This window comes from Lepidothrix coronata, unplaced genomic scaffold, assembly GCF_001604755.1.
Source record: "Lepidothrix coronata isolate B3197 unplaced genomic scaffold, Lepidothrix_coronata-1.0 Scaffold197, whole genome shotgun sequence".
Classification (NCBI taxonomy): Eukaryota; Metazoa; Chordata; class Aves; order Passeriformes; family Pipridae; genus Lepidothrix; species Lepidothrix coronata.
The window spans coordinates 46,570-64,738 of NW_016690377.1; the positions used below are offsets into that span (position 1 = coordinate 46,570).

General features: G+C 53.5%; 2 protein-coding genes and 1 long non-coding RNA gene across 9 annotated transcripts in view; 1 reads left to right on the forward strand and 2 right to left on the reverse strand.

The window, feature by feature from the left end:
• Positions 1–491: 491 nt before the first annotated feature.
• ARID5A (AT-rich interaction domain 5A) lies at positions 492–8,893 on the reverse strand. Of its 7 annotated transcripts, none has more exons than XM_017831869.1 (7): positions 5,640–5,736; positions 3,704–3,799; positions 2,813–2,972; positions 2,680–2,732; positions 2,403–2,500; positions 2,166–2,301; positions 492–1,938 (listed from the first exon to the last, which is right to left on the reverse strand). In XM_017831869.1, the coding sequence occupies exons 2-7, from the start codon at positions 3,761–3,763 to the stop codon at positions 736–738; spliced, it is 1,710 nt and encodes a 569-aa protein (XP_017687358.1). In that variant the 5' UTR covers positions 3,764–3,799; positions 5,640–5,736; the 3' UTR covers positions 492–735. The 7 variants fall into 7 exon arrangements, with proteins under 7 accessions (XP_017687358.1, XP_017687356.1, XP_017687360.1 ...); XM_017831867.1 differs by having other exon boundaries at positions 3,704–3,863; positions 5,640–5,730; XM_017831871.1 differs by lacking the exon at positions 5,640–5,736 and adding an exon at positions 4,212–4,288.
• LOC108505645 lies at positions 4,384–17,617 on the forward strand. The gene is made up of 3 exons (XR_001877575.1): positions 4,384–4,496; positions 5,261–5,332; positions 17,315–17,617. It is a non-coding gene; the product is annotated as an uncharacterized LOC108505645 (long non-coding RNA).
• Positions 7,625–18,169, reverse strand: part of NCAPH (non-SMC condensin I complex subunit H) — an 11,065-nt gene continuing 520 nt past the window's right edge. Inside the window, exons 2-17 of the mRNA XM_017831864.1 lie at positions 17,790–17,874; positions 16,481–16,573; positions 15,418–15,556; positions 14,760–14,878; positions 14,175–14,364; positions 13,554–13,645; positions 12,897–13,108; positions 12,397–12,545; positions 11,801–11,907; positions 11,413–11,535; positions 11,031–11,138; positions 9,851–9,988; positions 9,307–9,423; positions 9,045–9,130; positions 8,733–8,808; positions 7,625–8,113 (exon numbers count right to left, since the gene is read on the reverse strand). Coding sequence (XP_017687353.1) covers positions 8,054–8,113; positions 8,733–8,808; positions 9,045–9,130; positions 9,307–9,423; positions 9,851–9,988; positions 11,031–11,138; positions 11,413–11,535; positions 11,801–11,907; positions 12,397–12,545; positions 12,897–13,108; positions 13,554–13,645; positions 14,175–14,364; positions 14,760–14,878; positions 15,418–15,556; positions 16,481–16,573; positions 17,790–17,874 — 1,894 coding nt within the window. The 3' untranslated portion in view covers positions 7,625–8,053. The remainder of the gene's footprint in view (positions 8,114–8,732; positions 8,809–9,044; positions 9,131–9,306; positions 9,424–9,850; positions 9,989–11,030; positions 11,139–11,412; positions 11,536–11,800; positions 11,908–12,396; positions 12,546–12,896; positions 13,109–13,553; positions 13,646–14,174; positions 14,365–14,759; positions 14,879–15,417; positions 15,557–16,480; positions 16,574–17,789; positions 17,875–18,169) is intronic.

Here is an 18,169-nt window from a genome sequence, read left to right on the forward strand (position 1 = left end):
CCAGAGGCAGCTGGGGGGAACTTGGGGTGAGGGTGGATTTCTGGAGTTGTAGAGAAACAGAGGGACAAAATAGGAATGGATCCAGGGAAGGATCTACATTGTAGGTCCTGGGAGCAGGGGTGCAGCTCCTCCTCTACCTCCCTTACAGAATCAGGGAATCATGAGCAGGATCATCCATCCATCTCCGGGCCCTGCACAGACACACCAGCAATCCCACCCTGCCCCTGAGAGCATTGTCCAAACACTCCTTGAGCTCTGGCAGCCTTGGGGCTGTGACCACTGCCCTGGGGAGCCTCTTCAGTGCCCACCCACCCTCTGGGGGAAGAACTTTTTCCTGATATCCAACCTAACCCTGCCTGGCACAACTCCAGCCGTTCCAGGGTCCTGTCACTGGTCACAGGGGGCCTGGGGAGTCTCCAAAAATCCAGGCAAGGAGGGATGAGAATGACCATCAACTGGCTCAGCCCGGGCAAAACACAAACCTCCAGCACTCATTTTGCTCCCTTTTTATAGGTGTGTATATAAAATATATATAGAACTATGTGATATGTAATTAAGTCACCACCATAACAAGGTTGGATACAAACAGCTCAAGATCAAGAGTAAAGAGTAAAAATTACTCGGTCCAGACTGTCCCCTCTCAGCCCTGAAGCAGTGATGGCCCTGGCACTTCCCGGTGGGGCATCCTGGCTTCTCCCTCCTCCAGAGGGAATGCTGCTGGCTGGGATGGAATTCCTACAGCTTGGTGTGGCGGTGGAAGGCTGGCATGTGCTGGGAGCCATAGGAATGGTGGCTGTGCCATGGGTAGGACCGGTGGCGCAGGGAATTCCTGTAGGAATTGGGGTAGTGCCTGGGGCCGGTGCCCAGCGGCCGGCACAGCTCCGGGGGCTGCGTGGAGCCCACCACCAAGGGGCTGGGAAAGGCCGGGATGACAAAGGGGTTGGCAGAGAGCGCAGGGGCCACAGGCACACCCTGAGTTTTGAGGTGCTCCAGGGGGCTCCCGAAGGTTGGCGGGAAGTGTAGTGCAGCAAAGCTGGGACTGGCCACCACGGCCTTGGGCTTGGCCAGCCCGCGGTGGCCCCCTGGGGGGCTGGAGCCCATGTCCCTGCCCTCGGCCTCCCTGGGGAAGGGGGACATGGCGCCGAATTTGGGGCCAAAGGGCTCCTCGTCATCCTCCTCCTCCTCCTCATGGCCATGCCTGGCCCTGGCAGCGGGTCTGGGTCTGGGGGGCACCCAGGCCTGCACGGCAGCCCCCTGGCTCTCCCACACTTTGCTCCGCAGGTCCTGGGGCTGCTCTGACTCTGGGAAGGCAGGAGGCGGCTCCAAAAAATCCTTCAGGTTGGAGAAGTACCCCCAGAGCGGATGGGGGGCACTGGGCGGGAGCCCCTCGCTGCGGTAGGCATGGAAGTAGCCGGTGAACACAGCAGGTGCCGGACCCCCATTCTCGGCCCGGGGGCACCCCTGGGTGTCTGTGCCCCCGGGGGATGCGCTGGTGGAGGGTCCCACCTCATTCCTGATGCTTGGAACTGTATCCTGAGCTCCCGAGGGCTCTGGGCTCCTCTCCGGGGCCGGCCGGGGCGGGTTGTGACTGGTGGTGGCAGTGCTTGGTGCCCACCGGCCCTCGAGGCAGTGGCGTTTGTGGCAGCGCCGGGACTCAGCCTCGCTCACCTGGGCCAGCAGCTTCTTCTTGGCTAGCGGGGACATGATGGGGTGGTTCCCTTTGGAGTAGAAGCTGGAGAAAAGGCACTTGTAGGTCTCACTATGGGTCTGGCAGGGGCTGGGACGCCCCTCCGAGGGGCTGGGGGTCGGGATTGCCAAGCTGGAGCAGTGGGGTGGCATTGCTGGGATGGATCCCTGGGCCACCCGGCCCCGCTCTGGGATGTCCCGGGTGTCCTCGGTGCCAGCTGCCACCTCCGTTTTCACCTTGTCCAGAGGCATCTGCAGGCAGAGGGAGTTACTGGGAGGTGGGTGCTGCATCCCGGGATGGGCTCCTGGATCCCCCAACTTCATTCCCCCTTTTCCACTCCCTTTTTCCAACCACCCTCCACTCCCTTTTCCCAGTAATCCACATTCCTCCTTGCTCTTCCCTGCGCCTCACCCCAGTGGGTGAGGGATGGACATGGGGGTCCGAGGCTGTTCCCAAAACTTCCAGAGGAGCCACACACCTGCTCCCTGCCCTTCTCCTTCCTGGCCCTCTTGCTCTTGTCATCCTTGGAGCCCTTGTACTGCTTGCGAGGTTTGCTGGGGGGCAGCGGCTTGTCCTCCTCCCCCTTGAGGTGCCGCACGTAGGGAAGGACCAGCCTGTGGGCGGGGGGGGGGGCCACAGTGAGAACTGGCCCTGAGAGGGAGAGCTGAGGCCCAGGAAGGGATAGACACCCCCCCAATCCCCCTTGTGTGCCCACCTCTCGTAGTGGCGCCGGGTGCAGGTGGCAGCGCTGGTGCTGCCAGGGCTCCCCCCGAGCTCATCGTACACGTTCTTCCAGAGCCGGCGCCCTGTCACCTGCACGGGGAGGGAGGGGTGCCACCGGGTGCTCAGGGGACAGCCTGGTACCCAGGGGACATCCCAATGCCCAGGAGACATCCTGACACCCGGGGACATCCTGGCACCCAGGGGACACTCCTACAGTCAGGGGACACCCTGACACCCACTGGACACCAGCACCTCCAGACACCACTTACCAGCTCATAGGCTCCCAACTTCTCCACAGCTTTGTAGATCTTCCAGAGGTTAACTGGCAATAAAGAGGAGAGGCCGAGGGTCAGGGGGACATGGGGGGTCTCCCTGTCCCCAGGGGATTTGGGGAGTCCATACTCTGCTTGAAGCCGAGGTGCGGGATCCTCTCAATGGGGGTGTGTCGGTCCTTCATGAACTTGTAGAGACTGACCAGAAAAGCCTCCTCCTCCTCCTTCTCCTTCTCCCCTTCCCCCACTGACTTCTCCTGCTCAGATCCATCCTCGGGACCCAGATCCTCCTGTGGGACACGGGAGGGGGGAAATTTGGGGAAACTGAGGCCGAGCAGCAGTTCCCCACCCCCTGCCTGGCGATTCAAGCAGCTCTGGGCTCGCTTTTGTCACCCCGGGACGGTGGCCAAGTTGGTCAAAGCTCTGGATCCAGGCAAGAACACGAGGAACAGCTTCCAGGAAAACAGAGGGGCAGGAATTCCTCCTCCCTCCCTCCCACCGCCACCGCCTTTCTCAGCTAAAAATGTGCCCCGTTTGTTTGTTCTACATTTTCCGGAGTTATAAAACTTGTTGCTATTTTTGGGCAAAGCAGCTGCTTGGCTCCCAAGTCCGGCCTTTGATTCTTTTTTAGGGTTTTTTTTGGTGGTGATTCTTCTCTCGATTCATTTAAACTCTTGTGACAGATGCTGGGTTTTAACGGCTCAACTATTTTGAGGTGCTTTTTTTGGGGGGTGGAAGAAAAAGCCGCTGAGGAGGGAGGGGGATCCAGCGCCACAAAATCTAAATGTTGTTTCCTCTTCAGGATAAAAACTAATTATAAAAAATATTATTTATATGGGACAGCTCATTTTTCCTCTAAAAAATGCCAGTTTAGGTCTGGTTTTCCCCCGCAAGGCTGGAAATTTCACCCTTCTCTTCCTCATCCTCTCTTTCACTGGTGGCCAAAGTGCTGCTCGCCCTTGTCCCCCCACCAAATTTGGGAGGGTTCAGCACCCCCCTTAAAATCTCGGGGTGAACTCACTGTGGGATTGCTGGTGGTGGCTTCTTGGGGGTCTTGTTGCCCTGGTTGGTTGTTCTCCATGGGGGGGGAGTCGTTGGCTTTGAGCTTAGGAGGGTCCTGAGGGGAAAAAAATGGGGTGCGGGGAGTGAGAGACTCCAAACTGTTGCTTTAGGAAGAGGTCCTGAAAAGGAAAAAAAAAGGAGGGGGAAGGGGAGGTGAGACCCCCAAATTGTTGCTGCTCCCATAAAATTAAGGAGAAATCGGGATGATTCGGGTCACCCGAAATCGGCCACTCGTGGCCTGAAGCTGCTCCCTGACTGCACCCCCCAATCCAGGCCTCGGTACCCCCCCAATTATCCCCCCCGCCCACTTTTTTGGGGTAAAAACCATGGAAAAACGGCAAAAAAAGGCGCTGCCAACCTGAGGTAAATGAGGCCCGGTCGGGGGGGATCCAATCCCCCTCTGACTCACTCCTTCCCACGGGACCCCCTCGTGTCCCCGTCCCCCCCCGCCGCCCCCGATCGCTCACCCGCCGCGCCTGCACCACGTGACTGGGGCGCGCCCGAGGGGCGGGGCCAACACGCCCCCTCGGCCCCCATTGGGTGGGACCAACTCGCCCCCTCCGCCTATTGGGCGGTCGGGAGGGTCGGCCCCGTCCCCGGCGAGGGGTGTGATGGAACTTGTAGTCCGGAAGCGGCAGCGTCGGCGCGGTCGTGGGTGGGTGTGTATATGTGTGTTCTCGTGTGCAGGGTGAACACACGTGCCCAGGCGTGTTTACACGTGCATACAGCTGCCAACGTGTCTATGAGTACAGGTGAGTGGTACGTGTCTGTCCTCATATGCAGGGTGAACACACGTGGCCGAGTGTGTTTATGAGGGCATAGAAGTGCCAATATGTGTGTGCGTGTGGGCACAGGTGAGTGCAGGTGGGTACGTAATGTGTGTCCCCATGTGCAGATGAGCACATACACGCGTGTCAGAGTGAACACGTGCCCAGGTGTGTTTACACGAGCACACAAGTGCCAACATGCATGTGAGCACAGGTGAGTACAGGTGTGTGCAGGTGAGCTACAAGTGAGACACACCTGAGGGGACACACCTCTGCGTGGAGGTGATGTGTGGGTGCTGGTGGGCACCTCTGTGTGTGTGCGTGCGTGCGCGCGTGTTCAAGTACAGGTGAAGCTCACACATGTTCACACGTCCCCCTTCTCGTGCTCCCCGCGATTTCGGCGGTTCCCGGCCGGTTCCCGGCACCGCTGACGCGATTTCCCCCCCCCACCCCCGGCGGGGACGTCGTGAGTTTGGGGACGAAAAACGGCCGATTCGGAGATGAACATCTCCTGCCGGCGGGAACCATCTGTAACCTACTTGAGCGGGGGAGTTATGGGGTGGAGGTGACTCTAATTACTCAATAATTTGATTAAAATGACAGTTAACGGCGCTTCGGCGGCTCTTTCGCGGCGGCCAAACTCATCCCAAATCCCGCCGCACTCCGAACCCCTGCGACCCCCCGGAGCGCTTTTGGGGCTCCCTCTCCTTCCCGAAATCCCCCCATTAAGCCGAACTCGTGCTGTCCAGGCCCGAATTCCCTGTTGGAGCACGGGGCTGAGCCGGGAATAGCGCGGGAGCGGAGCCAAATCGTGACGGCGGGTGAGTAATGGGGTGAAGTCATCCCTTCCCATCCCGCGGGCACCGGGAGAAGAACCCCTGGCATCACGCGGCGCGGTGGGAGAGGCTGGAAAAGGGGCTTTGGGGCAGGTGGGGGCGAGCACAGGTTGGGGTCTCCCCGCGTAGTTGGGGCGCACCCCACTTCTATGGGGTTTGGGATTCTGGGATTCCCAGCCGAGTTCGTGGGGTCCCCGCCGGGATGGGGCGAAGCGGGCAGCGGGGCGGGGTGACACGTGGCTCGTGGCGGATGCCGGGACCCCCAACCCCCTACGGGACCCCCGGTACTCACGGAGGGGCTCAGGTCGAGCGGCTCATGGAGCAGTGGGAGCCGGTATCGGGAGCGGGACGGAGCGCGGGGATGAGTCAGCCCCGCTCGGGGAAGTGGCGTGTGCGGGGCTGAGGCGGCTCCGCGCGGGCCATTGACTCTTTCCTTACCGGAACGGACGCGCTTTTTGGGGCTCTCACCCCGCGCCACCCCCTGAATGACTAGACAGGACTTTCCAGCCCCAGGCTCCCCCCCGGAGCCACCCGGGGCTTGGGGACACGGCTGCGTCGCGGTCACTGGACGTGGACGTGGCCACTTTGGTCCCCTTCCTGGGGGGGGTCCCAGCACCGCGCGGGCGGTGGGTGACACCTCCAGGGATGTCGTCCCTTGTCCCCTCGTTGGGAACCCCAGCTGGGGCTGCTGGAGGGCACCCAGGGGTGCTCAGCCCCATTGCAGCCCCCCGAGAATCCCTCCCCTCTTTCGGCTTGTGAAAGAGTCCCGAAAAATGAGAGAAAAAAAATCCCCCGGTGACTCATTTTGGGCCAAAAAAGCAGAGAAAGCAAAAGCGGGGGGGAAATTGGGGGAGGGGGAAGATTTGGCTCCTGTCCCCTCCTCCGGGGCCAGGAAGGGGGTGAAGGATCCGAGGTGACATTAAACCCTCTCATTCCAGGAAGGCTCCCGCCCTCTATGTAAAAATATCAGAATTTAACAGAAATGTGTAAAATAAAAAAAAAAAAGAAACCCTATTCGGGTTTTTATTCCTGGCTCTGGTTTTTATTCGGGCAGAATGGGAGGGGGTGTGTCCAGAGATGTGGGGAGGGGGATTTGAGGGTTGTCCCTGCCTCAGTTTCCCCACGATCAGGGTCCAGCCTGCAGGGACTTTCCGTCAGCTCTGGGATGGCTTGGATTTTGGCAATACATTGGATTTCAGGATTACACTGGATTTCAGGAATACATCGTATTTCAGGGTACCAAGGGGAGCTGAGCACCCCTCGGTGGGATCTAGCCCCCTCAGAGCTCCACTCCAACAGGAGCTCCAGGTAAATCTTCTTCCCCAGGGGGATTTTAGGTTTTAATCCTGGAAGAGGTGTTGGAGGAAAAGGGGAATTGTTGGGGTTGGAAGGTGTCAGGAGTGAGAGGAGCCATCGGTGCAATGAAAGGTGTTGGGGCTCAGCCGGGGGGGAACCTTGAGCCAGCTGCCATCCCTAAAGAGGAGGAAAAGGAGAAAGAGGAAAAAGGAGAAGGAAGAAAAGAAAAAGGAGATGGAGGAAGAGGAGAAGGAGATGAAGGGAGAGAAAATGGAAAAGGAGAGGGAGGAGATAGAGGAAAAGGAAATGGAAAAAGGAGGAGGAAAAAGAGGAGGATAAGAAGGAAAAGGGAAAAACAACAGAGAAGGAGATGGAGGGAAAGGAAATGGAAAAGGATGTGGAAAAGGAGAAGGAGGAATAGGAAAAGTAGAAGGAGGAAAAGGTAACTGAGAAAGAAGAGGTGGAGGAAAAGGAAATGGAAAAGGAGAAGGGGAAAATAGCCCAAACCTGCAAGCCCAGCTGCTGGGTCTGTGCTAGATTTGGCAGCTCTGGCAGGACCAGCATCACTTTGGCTGCAGGGAGAGGGTTCCTTATCTCCAGGGATTTGGCGGGGCTTTGGGGCTGGAATGAATCCTCCCCCTGTGGGTTGATGCCCTTGGTGCTGGCAGGGAGCTGCAGCTCCAGCTCGTCTGGCACATGGAACTTGGACCCAAACACGACCTCCAGACCAACTTCCCAGCTTGATTCTGGACCGGCCTCAGCACCAGGAACATCCCTGGTGATCTCAGCTCTTGGTTGACCCTGGTCACCACCTCCAGGCTGGTCCTGCTCCCATTGTTTGGGTACTGGAGAAGGGGTCGAGGCTGGTGATCCAACCACATGATCCCAATGACTCCTGGACCCCCTTTTTTAGGGAGCTGCCCCAACCCTCCTGTGTTATTTTAACCCCTTCTGGTTTGGAGACTCCTTCAAAGGCCCATCTGCACAGTGTGGAGCAATTTATTATCTTTAAACACAGTGTAAAAGGTAAATCCTTTCATGGGGTGAACAGGACTGTGGGAGGAACTGGAGATAGGAGTAACAGTCAGTCCAAAAACTGAGAATAACAGACAGAGGAACCTTTTGGGACACACACAGAAGAGCCTGTTGCTGTAGGCACTGGTGGTTCACAGTGAAATGGAGGAACTCCACTACCCATTCCAGGAAAAGCTGATGGATCAGCTGAGCCACAACCGTCTGTGCAGGTCCTGTGGTCAAGTGGGACATCCCTGACTTAAAAGCCTTCCTGAGGTGCAGAGACCAGTGGGATTTCTCAGCTGGGAGGAGAAACATCTGCCACTGATGAGAGTCCAGAGCTGGGACACTGAGCTCCGGCCTAGGGTCATTCCAGGGGGCTGCTCCACATGTGGCTCAGTTGTCTTGTGTCACCAGGACATCAGACATGTCCTCTGTGCCCTCCAGCTTCAGATTCTGGGAATACAAAGGGAAAGCTGAGTTTGACAAAGCCAGACTGTTCCCCTCAGAGTCTGAAGGCATAAAACCCCCACAGGATGAAGGTTCAGAACAACTCCAGCCCCGCCTCAGCAAGGCCAGGGCTGTTGCTTTTTGGGGTTGGACTCTTCTCCAGGGAACAAGGGACAGGAGGACAAGGCCTCAAGCTGTGCCAGGGGAGGTTCAGGTTGAAATTTTTCTGTGGAACAGGTTGTCAGGCATTGGAAGGGGCTGCCCAGGGAGGTGGTGGAGTCTCCATCCCTGGAGGTGTCAAAGGAACACCTCACTTGGTGGTAGCACTCAGTGCTCTGGGCTGGTTGGGATGGTGGAGATCAGTCAAAGACTGGACTCTGATCTTGGAGGTCTTTTCCAACCTCAGTAATTCTGGGATTCTATTCCATGACTGGGAACCTGGAACACTCACAACACTTGGAACAACTCTGAGGAGCAAAGCGCTGCCAGACCCAAGGACAGGGAAGGACTGAGAGCAACCAGCTGGGAATGCTGGTGTTCCCAGCCCATCAGTGTCCACTGTGGGCATGGGAAAAGTCCAGAAGTCCTGATTCAGGAAGTGGCCCTGCCCCAGGTGTGCACTCACCTTCTCATTTGCCAAGTGCAGGAGGCACATGAAGGCCAAGGGCACAGATAGGTTGCTTGCCATGGCAGCAGGAAGCCTATGGAAGGGAAGGGAGACCAAGATTAGGATGGACAGAGCACAGAGATCAGCTTCTCCCTAGGGATCTGCTTTTTTCCACTTTCCCCTTCTGCTGCTGAGCTGGATGAACCCACAGCTCCCCCAGGAAAACCTAGAGCAAGAGAAGGGCTGTGACAGACACAGAGGGGGCTGTTCTTGCCCAAACTTCACTAAAGTCTGTCCTATCTTCAGTCCAACCTGGTTTAGAGTCTCTACCTGTGCAGCAGGTCCTCTGTGATGTTGCTCAGCTTCTTCTCTCCTGCCACCACTGAGGCGTCCTTCTCTTTCTCAGCATCTTCTACCTACTCAGCAAAAATCAGAGACAAATTTTGCTCCCCAAAATCCAGATACAATCCCCTGCAAGTCACACTTGGTCTGTCTTTATCACCAACCCATGGGAACAAGAAAGGGAGTCCTGATAAACCTGCACAATTCCCTCAGGACACTTCCTGAGGAATCCAGCTCCTCCTGCACTCACCTCTCCCACTGTCCCTTTCTTCTGCCCATCAGTCAACAGCTGCCACATGTTTTCCTTCAGCCTCCTCATGTCCATTTTCTTGGCAGTCTTTGCATATTGAATTTCAATTTTATTGATCTGAGGGAAGGACAGGCAGGGTAAGTGGAGATCATTGGGATCACAGGGATAACCAAGGCATGGTTCCCTTGGGAATGGCCTTTGGTGTTTAATTCCCTCCTCTTACATGAAGGATCAGCTGGGAATAAAGTATCCAGCAGCAAACCCAAGAGATCCTGCACCAGGGAAAGCTGTCTCGGAATCTCTAATCCTGAGACAACTTTCAAGAAATGTTTAATTTTAAGAAATATTTAATTTTAAGAAACTTTCAATTTTAAGAAACTTTGACAGAATCACAGAATCAACTAGATTCTAGTTAAAATTCTTTTAATTTTAAGAAACTTCTAATTTTAACTTTTAATTTTTTAATTTAAACAGCTTTTAATTTTTAGAAATTCAAAATTTTCTGAGTGTTGGGAGCAGCCCCCAGTGCCCTCCCAGTGCTCACCTTCTGGGGCTCAGCAATGAGGTTCAGCTCCCCGTACGTGGTGACGTCCACCCTGTTGAGCTGGAGCCCCTGGGGATTGAACTCTTCTGTCTGACCCAGGAACTCAGAAGGGTCATTGTCATCGTCACTGTCTGCGACCTGGACAGGAGACACAGCAGTGACACCACCCAGAGATATCCCTGAGGAGCCTCTCCACGGTGGCAATTCCTGCCCACATTCCCCACAGAACAGGGTCTTATTCAGCCTCTCTAAGGTTGAATCTAGAGAGAAGAATATCAAAAACCTGTCCTGCGTTCTGGGAGTGTCCAAGGCCAGGTTGGACGGAGCTGGGAGCAACCTGGGATAGTGGAAGGTGTCCCTGCCCCTGGCAGGGGGTGGCACCGGATGAGCTTTAAAGTCCCTTCCAACCCAAACCATTCCATGTTCTTGCCCATCTCTGGCAGCTCCAGCTTCATCCCACCAGCAGCACTGGGGGTCTCAGACCCTCATCAGCCCCACCCCAGAGGCAGCTGAAATACTTGGGTTTAAACTGTTGGTTCAATGGATTTAAACTGACAGGGAGTGGGTTGAGATGGGATATTGGGAAGGGATTCTTTGCTGGGAGGGTGTGGGAGGGGCTGGGATGAAATTCCCAGAGGAGCTGTGGCTGCCCCATCCCTGGCAGTGTCCAAGGCCACGTTGGAGCAACTGGTGAAGAGGAAGGTGTCCCTGCCCATGGCAGGGGGTGGAACTGGATGGGCTTTAGGGTCCCTTCTCACCCAAACCATTCTGGGATCCCATAATACATGGAAAAACAAGGAGAGGAGGGCTCTGCTGCCAGAGTGGGACCAGCCAGGACTTGTGACAACCACCACCTGGCAGAAAGCTGAAGCTTTAAGAGAAATCAACTTCAACTGGAGCTTGGAAGGGCTGGGAGGAAAACTCCCTGTGCAGAGCTCAGTGCAGAGGTGAGACATGGAATTTATTCCCACTTCAGGGCCTGGAAAAGTCTGGAATGGGGTTTCCGCAGCAGGTGCAAACACCAAAGGCAGAGTTCAGGTGATGTCAGTGAGGGGACAAGATGGGCACAGAGACTCTGCAGCTCCACTTCCTTTTCACTAGTAATTAATTCTGGACATGGATTATCCCTAAATCATTCCCATCATGTATCAAACAGAAAAAAGACCTTCTTGCTCTTTACCTGCAGGGCAGGGCAGAAGTTGGAGGTATCATTGGGGTTGTTGTAGTCATAGTCCCCAATCTCAGCTTCGTTCTCCAAGGGGGTAACTGGCTCCGACATCCTGTTGAGCTACAGGGACAGACCAGGGAAGGAAAAATACTAAATATTTCCCCAAGCAATGCCTGTATCATGTTCCTTCATCCCCTTCTAGCTCTTCCTCCTCCTCACACACCTCCAGCAACCCCCTACAACAGCCTCGACATCCACAGTGGGTCAGCTCCGTGTCACACACTGGCCCATCCCCAACCCTGAGGAGCATTCCAAAAGACTCCCAGGATTTCAAGAATTTTGGAGATTTTGAGCCTGGAGTTATAGCTGAGAGGACTTCAGAGAAGGCTCTTACCTTAACAAGTGGTTTGAGGAACAGCTGGAGCATGTTCTGAGGGTTATAGGTGAAGTCTGTGGGGAGCGTGGTGCTTCTCACATTCTGTCTTTCCAGGATGGATTTGGCCAGAGTTACAGATGCCTGGGAAAGGGGTGGAAGATGCCATCAGGCAGGAGCTTTTCATGCACAAATAAGTGCTTTGAACACAGGTCTTTGTCTAAAAGGGGGCAAGGTCTGGGAATTCCTCCAAGGAGGAATTCCACAATGGGTTCAGCTGGTGCATCCAGTAGCTTCCATTCAGCACCCTGGACACCTAGGTGTAAACCAGGTGTAAACCAGGAAGGGTGTAAACCAGGAAGAATCCAGCAAAATGGAGAGCAGGAAGAGGCAGGAACTCAGCAGGTACCTTGGTCTTACGGAAATAGGCCTCAAAGTCAACATTCTCATCAAAGTCCAGCTCAAACACTTTCTTTACATTCCTTTTCCTGGTCTCCTTTTCAGAGTTGGCATTGGCTGCAGAAAGGAAGGGAAGTGTCAGTGCTTGGTGACAGAGCCAGGACAAGCAGCTCACTCCCAACCTGAGCATCTGCTCCACACAGATCCACCCACAAGGATGGATCCCACCCTTTGTTTTGGGAAAGCAATGTGTTGTTGTCACCTTCATGTTTTACAGGGATCAGCATCTTTTTATGGAAGCAGAAAGTCTAATTTAGTCTTAATGGTCTTAAGCTGAAGGAGGGTGGGTTTAGATGGGATATTGGGAAGGAATTCCTCCCTGTGAGGGGCTGGGATGGAATTCCCAGAGAAGCTGTGGCTGCCCCATCCCTGGAAGTGTCCAAAGCCAGGTTGGACAGGGCTTGGAGCAACCTGGTCTGGTGGAAGGTGTCCCTGCCCATAGAATTGGATGGGCTTTGAGCTCCCTTCCCACCCAACTCATTCCATGATTCCCTGATCTCCGGGGTGAGCAGGACCTGGCAGCAGCTGCTGTCCCCAAATACCTACATGTGTGGCGGGGTTTGAAGCGCCAGTGCTGGGGGCCAGCCCACATGGACAGAGTGCGGGGACTGAAGTAGGAATATTCCCCTGGATTCATGGAGAGATGAAGGCACATGGTCTCAACATCTCCCTCTCCAAAAAGAGCCCCGTCAGTCCTGGAAAGAGCATATGTGCACTCAGTGAAACCATTCCTTTGGCACTCCTGAGGGCATTGAATACCCAGGGTAGCTCTGGACAGACGTTCCCGTTCACTGTGCCAGCAGGGAAGGACTCCTGGTCTTTAACCAGAGCTGGGGGTGTTGCAATGTCTTAAATCTGTGAGGCTGCTGCAAAAAAGAGGTTGATTTGCCAAAGATCCCCTTGGAAGGCAGAGATATTCCCATAACACATCCCTGGATTTACCCAGAACTGGAGGAGGAAGCAGGGAACAAAAGATTCCCCAGAAAGCTGCCGAAAGTTGTGAGTTGCCATCAAAGCAAAGCTATGGATTTTCAGTGAGCACTCACCTCTTGCTGTGGTTCTGGCTGATTGTTGCAAAGGAGTTGATGTTATCTGTGATATCCCCAAGCTTTTTTGCTGCTCTGCTCCCAGGGGAATCCGAGTGGAAGTCATCCTCTGGCAGGAGGGGAGCACAGCCCTCCCCATCACTCTCCACCTCCGCGTTGGGGTCAAACACGTGCTCACTCTTCTTAAATTTATCCAGCAGGGCCAACACTGACTGAGAGAAGAAGGAACTCAGGATGAGTTGAAGCTTCAGGATTTGAAGGTGGGGAAGCTTCAGCTTAATGGCCTTGAGCTGAAGGAGGGTGGATTTAGACAGGATATTGTAAAGAGATTCTTCCCTGGGAGGGTGGTGAGGAGCAGAGATGGAATTCCCAGAGAAGTTGTGGCTGCCCCATCCCTGGGAGTGTCCAAGGCCAGGTTGGACAGGGCTTGGAGCAACCTGGTCTAGTGAAAGGTGTCCCTGCCCATGGCAGGGATTGGGACTGGATGGACTTTAAGGTCCCTTCCAACCCAAACCAGTCTGGGATTCTATGATTCCATGAAAAAGCAGGATAGCAGCAGCCCTGCAGCACAACCTCCCCCTGTGTATCTCGGAGGTGAGAACTCAGGTATCCCACCTGGCCCAGTTATCCCACCCAGCACAGAGCCATCCAACCTACCTCCTCATGGGACTCCTCATCCCACTTTGTGAACTGGAAACCAGCCAGGGAAGAGCAGATGGGACGTTTCTCAACACACTGAGCCAGCAGGGCTGGAGACAGGGAGGGCATTGGGGAGGGATTAGACTCAGGATCCAAAACCAGCAGCTAAAACTAGTGCCTGGCATGATTTCTTAATTAATTAATCTTAAAGTCACGTATGTGGGCAGCTCTTCTTCTATGCAGAGCTCATTTATAAGGGATATTTCAGTTCCCACACTAACTCCAGGGTGGGAATAACTCTGGGAATCTTGTCAGAGCAGCTGGGGCTGGTCCTATATCCAGGCTCAACACACTCTGAGAAGGTCAGTCCTTAACCTGGAGCACTAATCCCAAGTCCTGCAAAGCTCAGACCAACATCTGCTGTGCCAGATGTGCCAGAGGTTGGGTGACAGGTCAAGTTCTAAAACCTACAGAGGTCCTGGTTTTCCAGCAGCTGCTCCCAGCTGGGCCAGGATCAGAGCACTGGTGCCCCAGGACAGCCAAGCAGTGACCAAAGCACAACTCAAGGCAACTGAGACTAAAATGAGCTCACTTGGGAGATTAAAAGCATGGAAAGGTCCAGATGGGCCCAACACTCACACTTTAAACCCATCATTTTCACGGGATCTGAGTTTGGCAGCGAGAGAGTCTCCGAGGAAGGGAGAGGGACAATCCTGGACTCAAACTGGAGCTCGCTGTGGAAGTTCTGGGAGCGCAGATGAGTGAGGAAAATCCCAGCAGTGCTGCATTCATCAAAGGATGCTGCTGCTTTCTGGAACATGGGATCCACCTGCAGGTGTGGAGGGAAGTGGAAAATGACCCCAAACATCTCCTCCCCATCCCTGGAAGTGTCCAAGGTCAGGTAGGACAGGGTTTGGAGCAACCTGGGATAGTGGAAGGTGTCCCTACCCATGGCAGGGGGTGGAATTGGTTGATCTTTAAGATCCCTTCCCACCCAAACCATCCCATAATTCATGATCTTTTTCAGTAAGGAAAGAGCCCTCCCAGCTCCCTTTCAGACCTGACTGGACACAACTCTGCTGTAGCAGCACAGTCCAGACATGTACGTGACTGTCAGAGCCCAAGAGAGGAATGAACAAGAAGAAAAACAGAGATGAGGAAGATGAGGTGACAACCCCCTTCCTCCCACACGCAGCTGCTCCAGCAGCCTCCCCCAAAACCCACCTTCCACCTGCGATTGGCCTCTGACACATTGATGTTGTTCAAATTCTGCTCGATGGTTTTGAAGGACTGTTTTTTCTTTGGCTGAACTTTCTTGACGGCCTCAGGAGCTGAACTGTCTTCTGAAAGGGAAAGAAGAACAAATGACACTTAAAAAACTTGCTAAAATACCCCAAGGAGGGATAGAACAACTTTGAGTTCAATTTGTACAACAAATACACAATGAAGTTACTCAGTCAGTGATTTATTAGCATAAACCACCAATATTTCACTGCCTGGATGCTGTTTTGCTTTTTATCAACTCTATCTGGTCACAAATTGCCTCTATTTGGCCACAAATTGACTCTATTTGGCACATTTATTTCAAAGCAAAGGACAGCAAAGCATGAGGCCCTTCATTGTTACTGGTTCAGATCAGACCAACCGCGGTTTGTGTCTAAATCTAAATCCCTGGACTAAACCACTGAATTCAGGACTGAGCAACAGATGCAGATTCTCATCCCAACCCTCCCTAAACAAACACCCGGGGAAATCAATTTGGGACCTCCCAGACCTTGAAAAATTAATTCTAAAGCTATTCGAAATTCCCTGAGCACTGAGGTGCCTTTTGTTCCCAGGTGGAAAAGCAGCAGCTTAACAGGAAAATGAGGGAATTGCCCACCTTCCCCTGGGCTGTCCAGGCCCTTGGCAGGTGCTGAGTCCTTGCCCAAGCCCCCAAGGACTTTGTAGGTGTCTGCATAGACTGTGTCCACACGCACAGAGTAGATCTTGGCACTGGCATCCAACGTTCCAGCTGCGACCTGACAGCAGGGACAGGGAATTCTCATTTGGAAAAGGAAAAGTCTCATCTATAAGATACAAGACTGAGCTCCTGAATGCTCTGCATCACAAGAAAAACTGTGAACAGCTGGAAAAGGATTTATTCTAAAAGCTAATGGCCCCCCAGCAGGAGCCAGGGTGTGTTTTCCCCACAGTTTGCTTCATCTTTTGGGATTACACAGAAAAATGCATAAAAAGTTGCCAAGATTAAGCAATGGGGAGAAGCAAAACTCTCTCCTCCACTTCCCCTTCATGTCTTTTTTAGGGTCACCCCATTGGTATCATTCTATTTTCCCAGATTATGAACTCCAGAGGTGAAGAAACAGGAGATACCAAGTTCCTTTTTTGATCACAGACTCCCCCCTGGAAGGTGGAAAATCCCCCAATAAAATCCTGTGCAGCCTTTCCCAGCCTTTCTTCATCCCATCAAACACAACCAGCTCGTTCAGAGGTTCCTTGAGGCCTCATCAAAAGTTCAGCCATTTATTCCTTCATCCAAGAACCCAGTTTTCCCTCCCAGCATCAGTCAACTATTAAAGTTAGTCTTTTCCTTGGCAAGTTCTTATTCTGATCCATTCCTAGATCAAAATCAGACCAGCACTAACTTCCTTTCTTTTCCAGCCTTATTTTTTTCCTGGTTTTAACACTCAATATTAACAAACCTTACTTTTAAGCAAGATTTCCTTTAGAAGGACCATAACTGAGAGAATTCAGACATTAATTTCTGTGGTACAAAAGGATTATTCACAGCCTTAAACTCCTGCAACAAGTGAATGTGCTGCCTCTCCCAGGTATTTTTGGTGGCAGTAACAGGCTCAGCTACCTGAGCATTATTTGAGGGTTGATATTAGCTGGGTTAAATCCAGATGGAAATAAAGCACCAGATGGAAATAAACTCCTCTCACCTTGAAGCTGGTGAGCTCAGAGTTCTTCTGGTTCAGGATCTCAGTCATGTAGTCGATGAGATGTAAACCAAAGGCGTTTCTCGAGGTGATTTTCTGGAACAAAGCACAGCTTAGGACCAATCCCCGGGCCAAGGACACCCCTCACCCTGCCTGGACCCCCAGCTCAGGGGGGGATTTAGGGTAGGGCCAAGGGGACATGGGCTGTAAGGTGTGTTAGGGATGGGAGGGCACCAACAGGGCCATGGTTGGCCCAGGGAAGAGGAATAGGAGGACAGTGGAGAGACAGGCAGAGAAGAACCTTCTGAAATTCAACAGGGCAAATGCAGGTCCTGCACCTGGGGAGGAACAACCCCAGGCAGCAGCACAGGCTGGGGGGGGACTTGAGGGTCCTCGTGGACAGGTCCTCCCTGACCAGCAGTGACCCCTTGGTCCCTTCCAACCTTAGACATTCTGTATTTCTGTGGTTCTGTGACTTGTGCCTTTCTAGGACAAACTGTGAATATGTCACTGTAATTTGAGATATTCCAGAACCACTTGGACACAATCCTGTTCCATGTGCTCTGGGAAGGCCCTGCTGGAGCAGCAAGGTTGGACCCACTGACCCATCCTGTGATTCCATATGATGCCTCAGAGCTTTTTGGTTTTCTTAACTTTTGTAGATTTTAGAAGTAGCTGTGTAGTGAATGTAGATTTTAATGTAGCTGTAGTTAGCTCACCCTTTAGCACAGTAATTTACACATTTACCCAACCCTGTTTCCCCATTCCATATCAACCCCTCTGAATTCCGTTAGCATGTTTAGAGTTCCCTCAAGGTAGGCCTTCATCCTGTTTAAGAACATCTGCACCCTGGCTTGAACAAGATACTCCACAGACACAACGACCTTCAAGCCCAGAACTTTGGAGGAGCTCCAAGGACTGGACGTACTTTGAGAAAGATGAAGACAAGGAAGAGGGGGTCCCAGAGCCCCCTGCCTCAATTTCCAGAGGGGTGTGCCGGGAGGAGGATCTGGGGGGTGGACGGATCTGGGATTGGTTGGGATAATACCTTAAATTGTGGAACCCCGTGGACACGGCAGGCATGTCATATGTATTCACTGGGCCTCAGGCCTGAAATTAAAGGACCTACTCTCTTTATCTTGTCTTATCCACTAAATTGGCTGGAGTCCTTTTTTTCTGCGGTCTCTTAAGGCAACACATGAATAACCATGCAAGGCCCAAGGCTTTTAAATCCCCCTCCAACCTTGCAGCCAGGGGGGTTTAACCTCCAGAGTGAGTATTTAAGGACCGGTTCCGATGCCCCGGGACTCACGTTTTCCGTGGAGAGGCGGATGCAGGTGCTGTAGTGCTCCGAGATCTGCACGTTGCTCCACTGCGGGAGCTGCCAGCCCTCCTGCCTGCGGGACACACGTAGGGGTCACGAGGCTGAGAATCACAGCATCACTGAGGTTGGAAAAGATCTCTGAGATCATCAAATCCAACCTGTGACCCAACACCACCTTGTCAGGCAGACCACGGCACCGAGTGCCACATCAGTCTGTCCTTAAACACCTCCAGGGACGGTGACTCCACCACCTCCCTGGGACCACTCCCTTCCAGTGCCTGATCAGTGTTTGAAGGCCTCAAAGAAGAACACAGGGATTTCAGTAGATGGTGCATTTCCACAGGTGGTGTATTCACAGACCTGTCTTC

Coding starts and splice junctions, on each gene's coding strand:
- ARID5A (XM_017831869.1), bottom strand. CDS start 3,763: ATGGAGAACAACCAACCAGGGCAACAAGACCCCCAAGAAGCCACCACC. Junction 2,973..3,703: donor CCACCACCAGCAATCCCACA/GTGAGTTCACCC, acceptor CGTGTCCCACAG/GAGGATCTGGGTCCCGAGGA. Junction 2,302..2,402: donor ACCCGGCGCCACTACGAGAG/GTGGGCACACAA, acceptor CCCCGCCCACAG/GCTGGTCCTTCCCTACGTGC.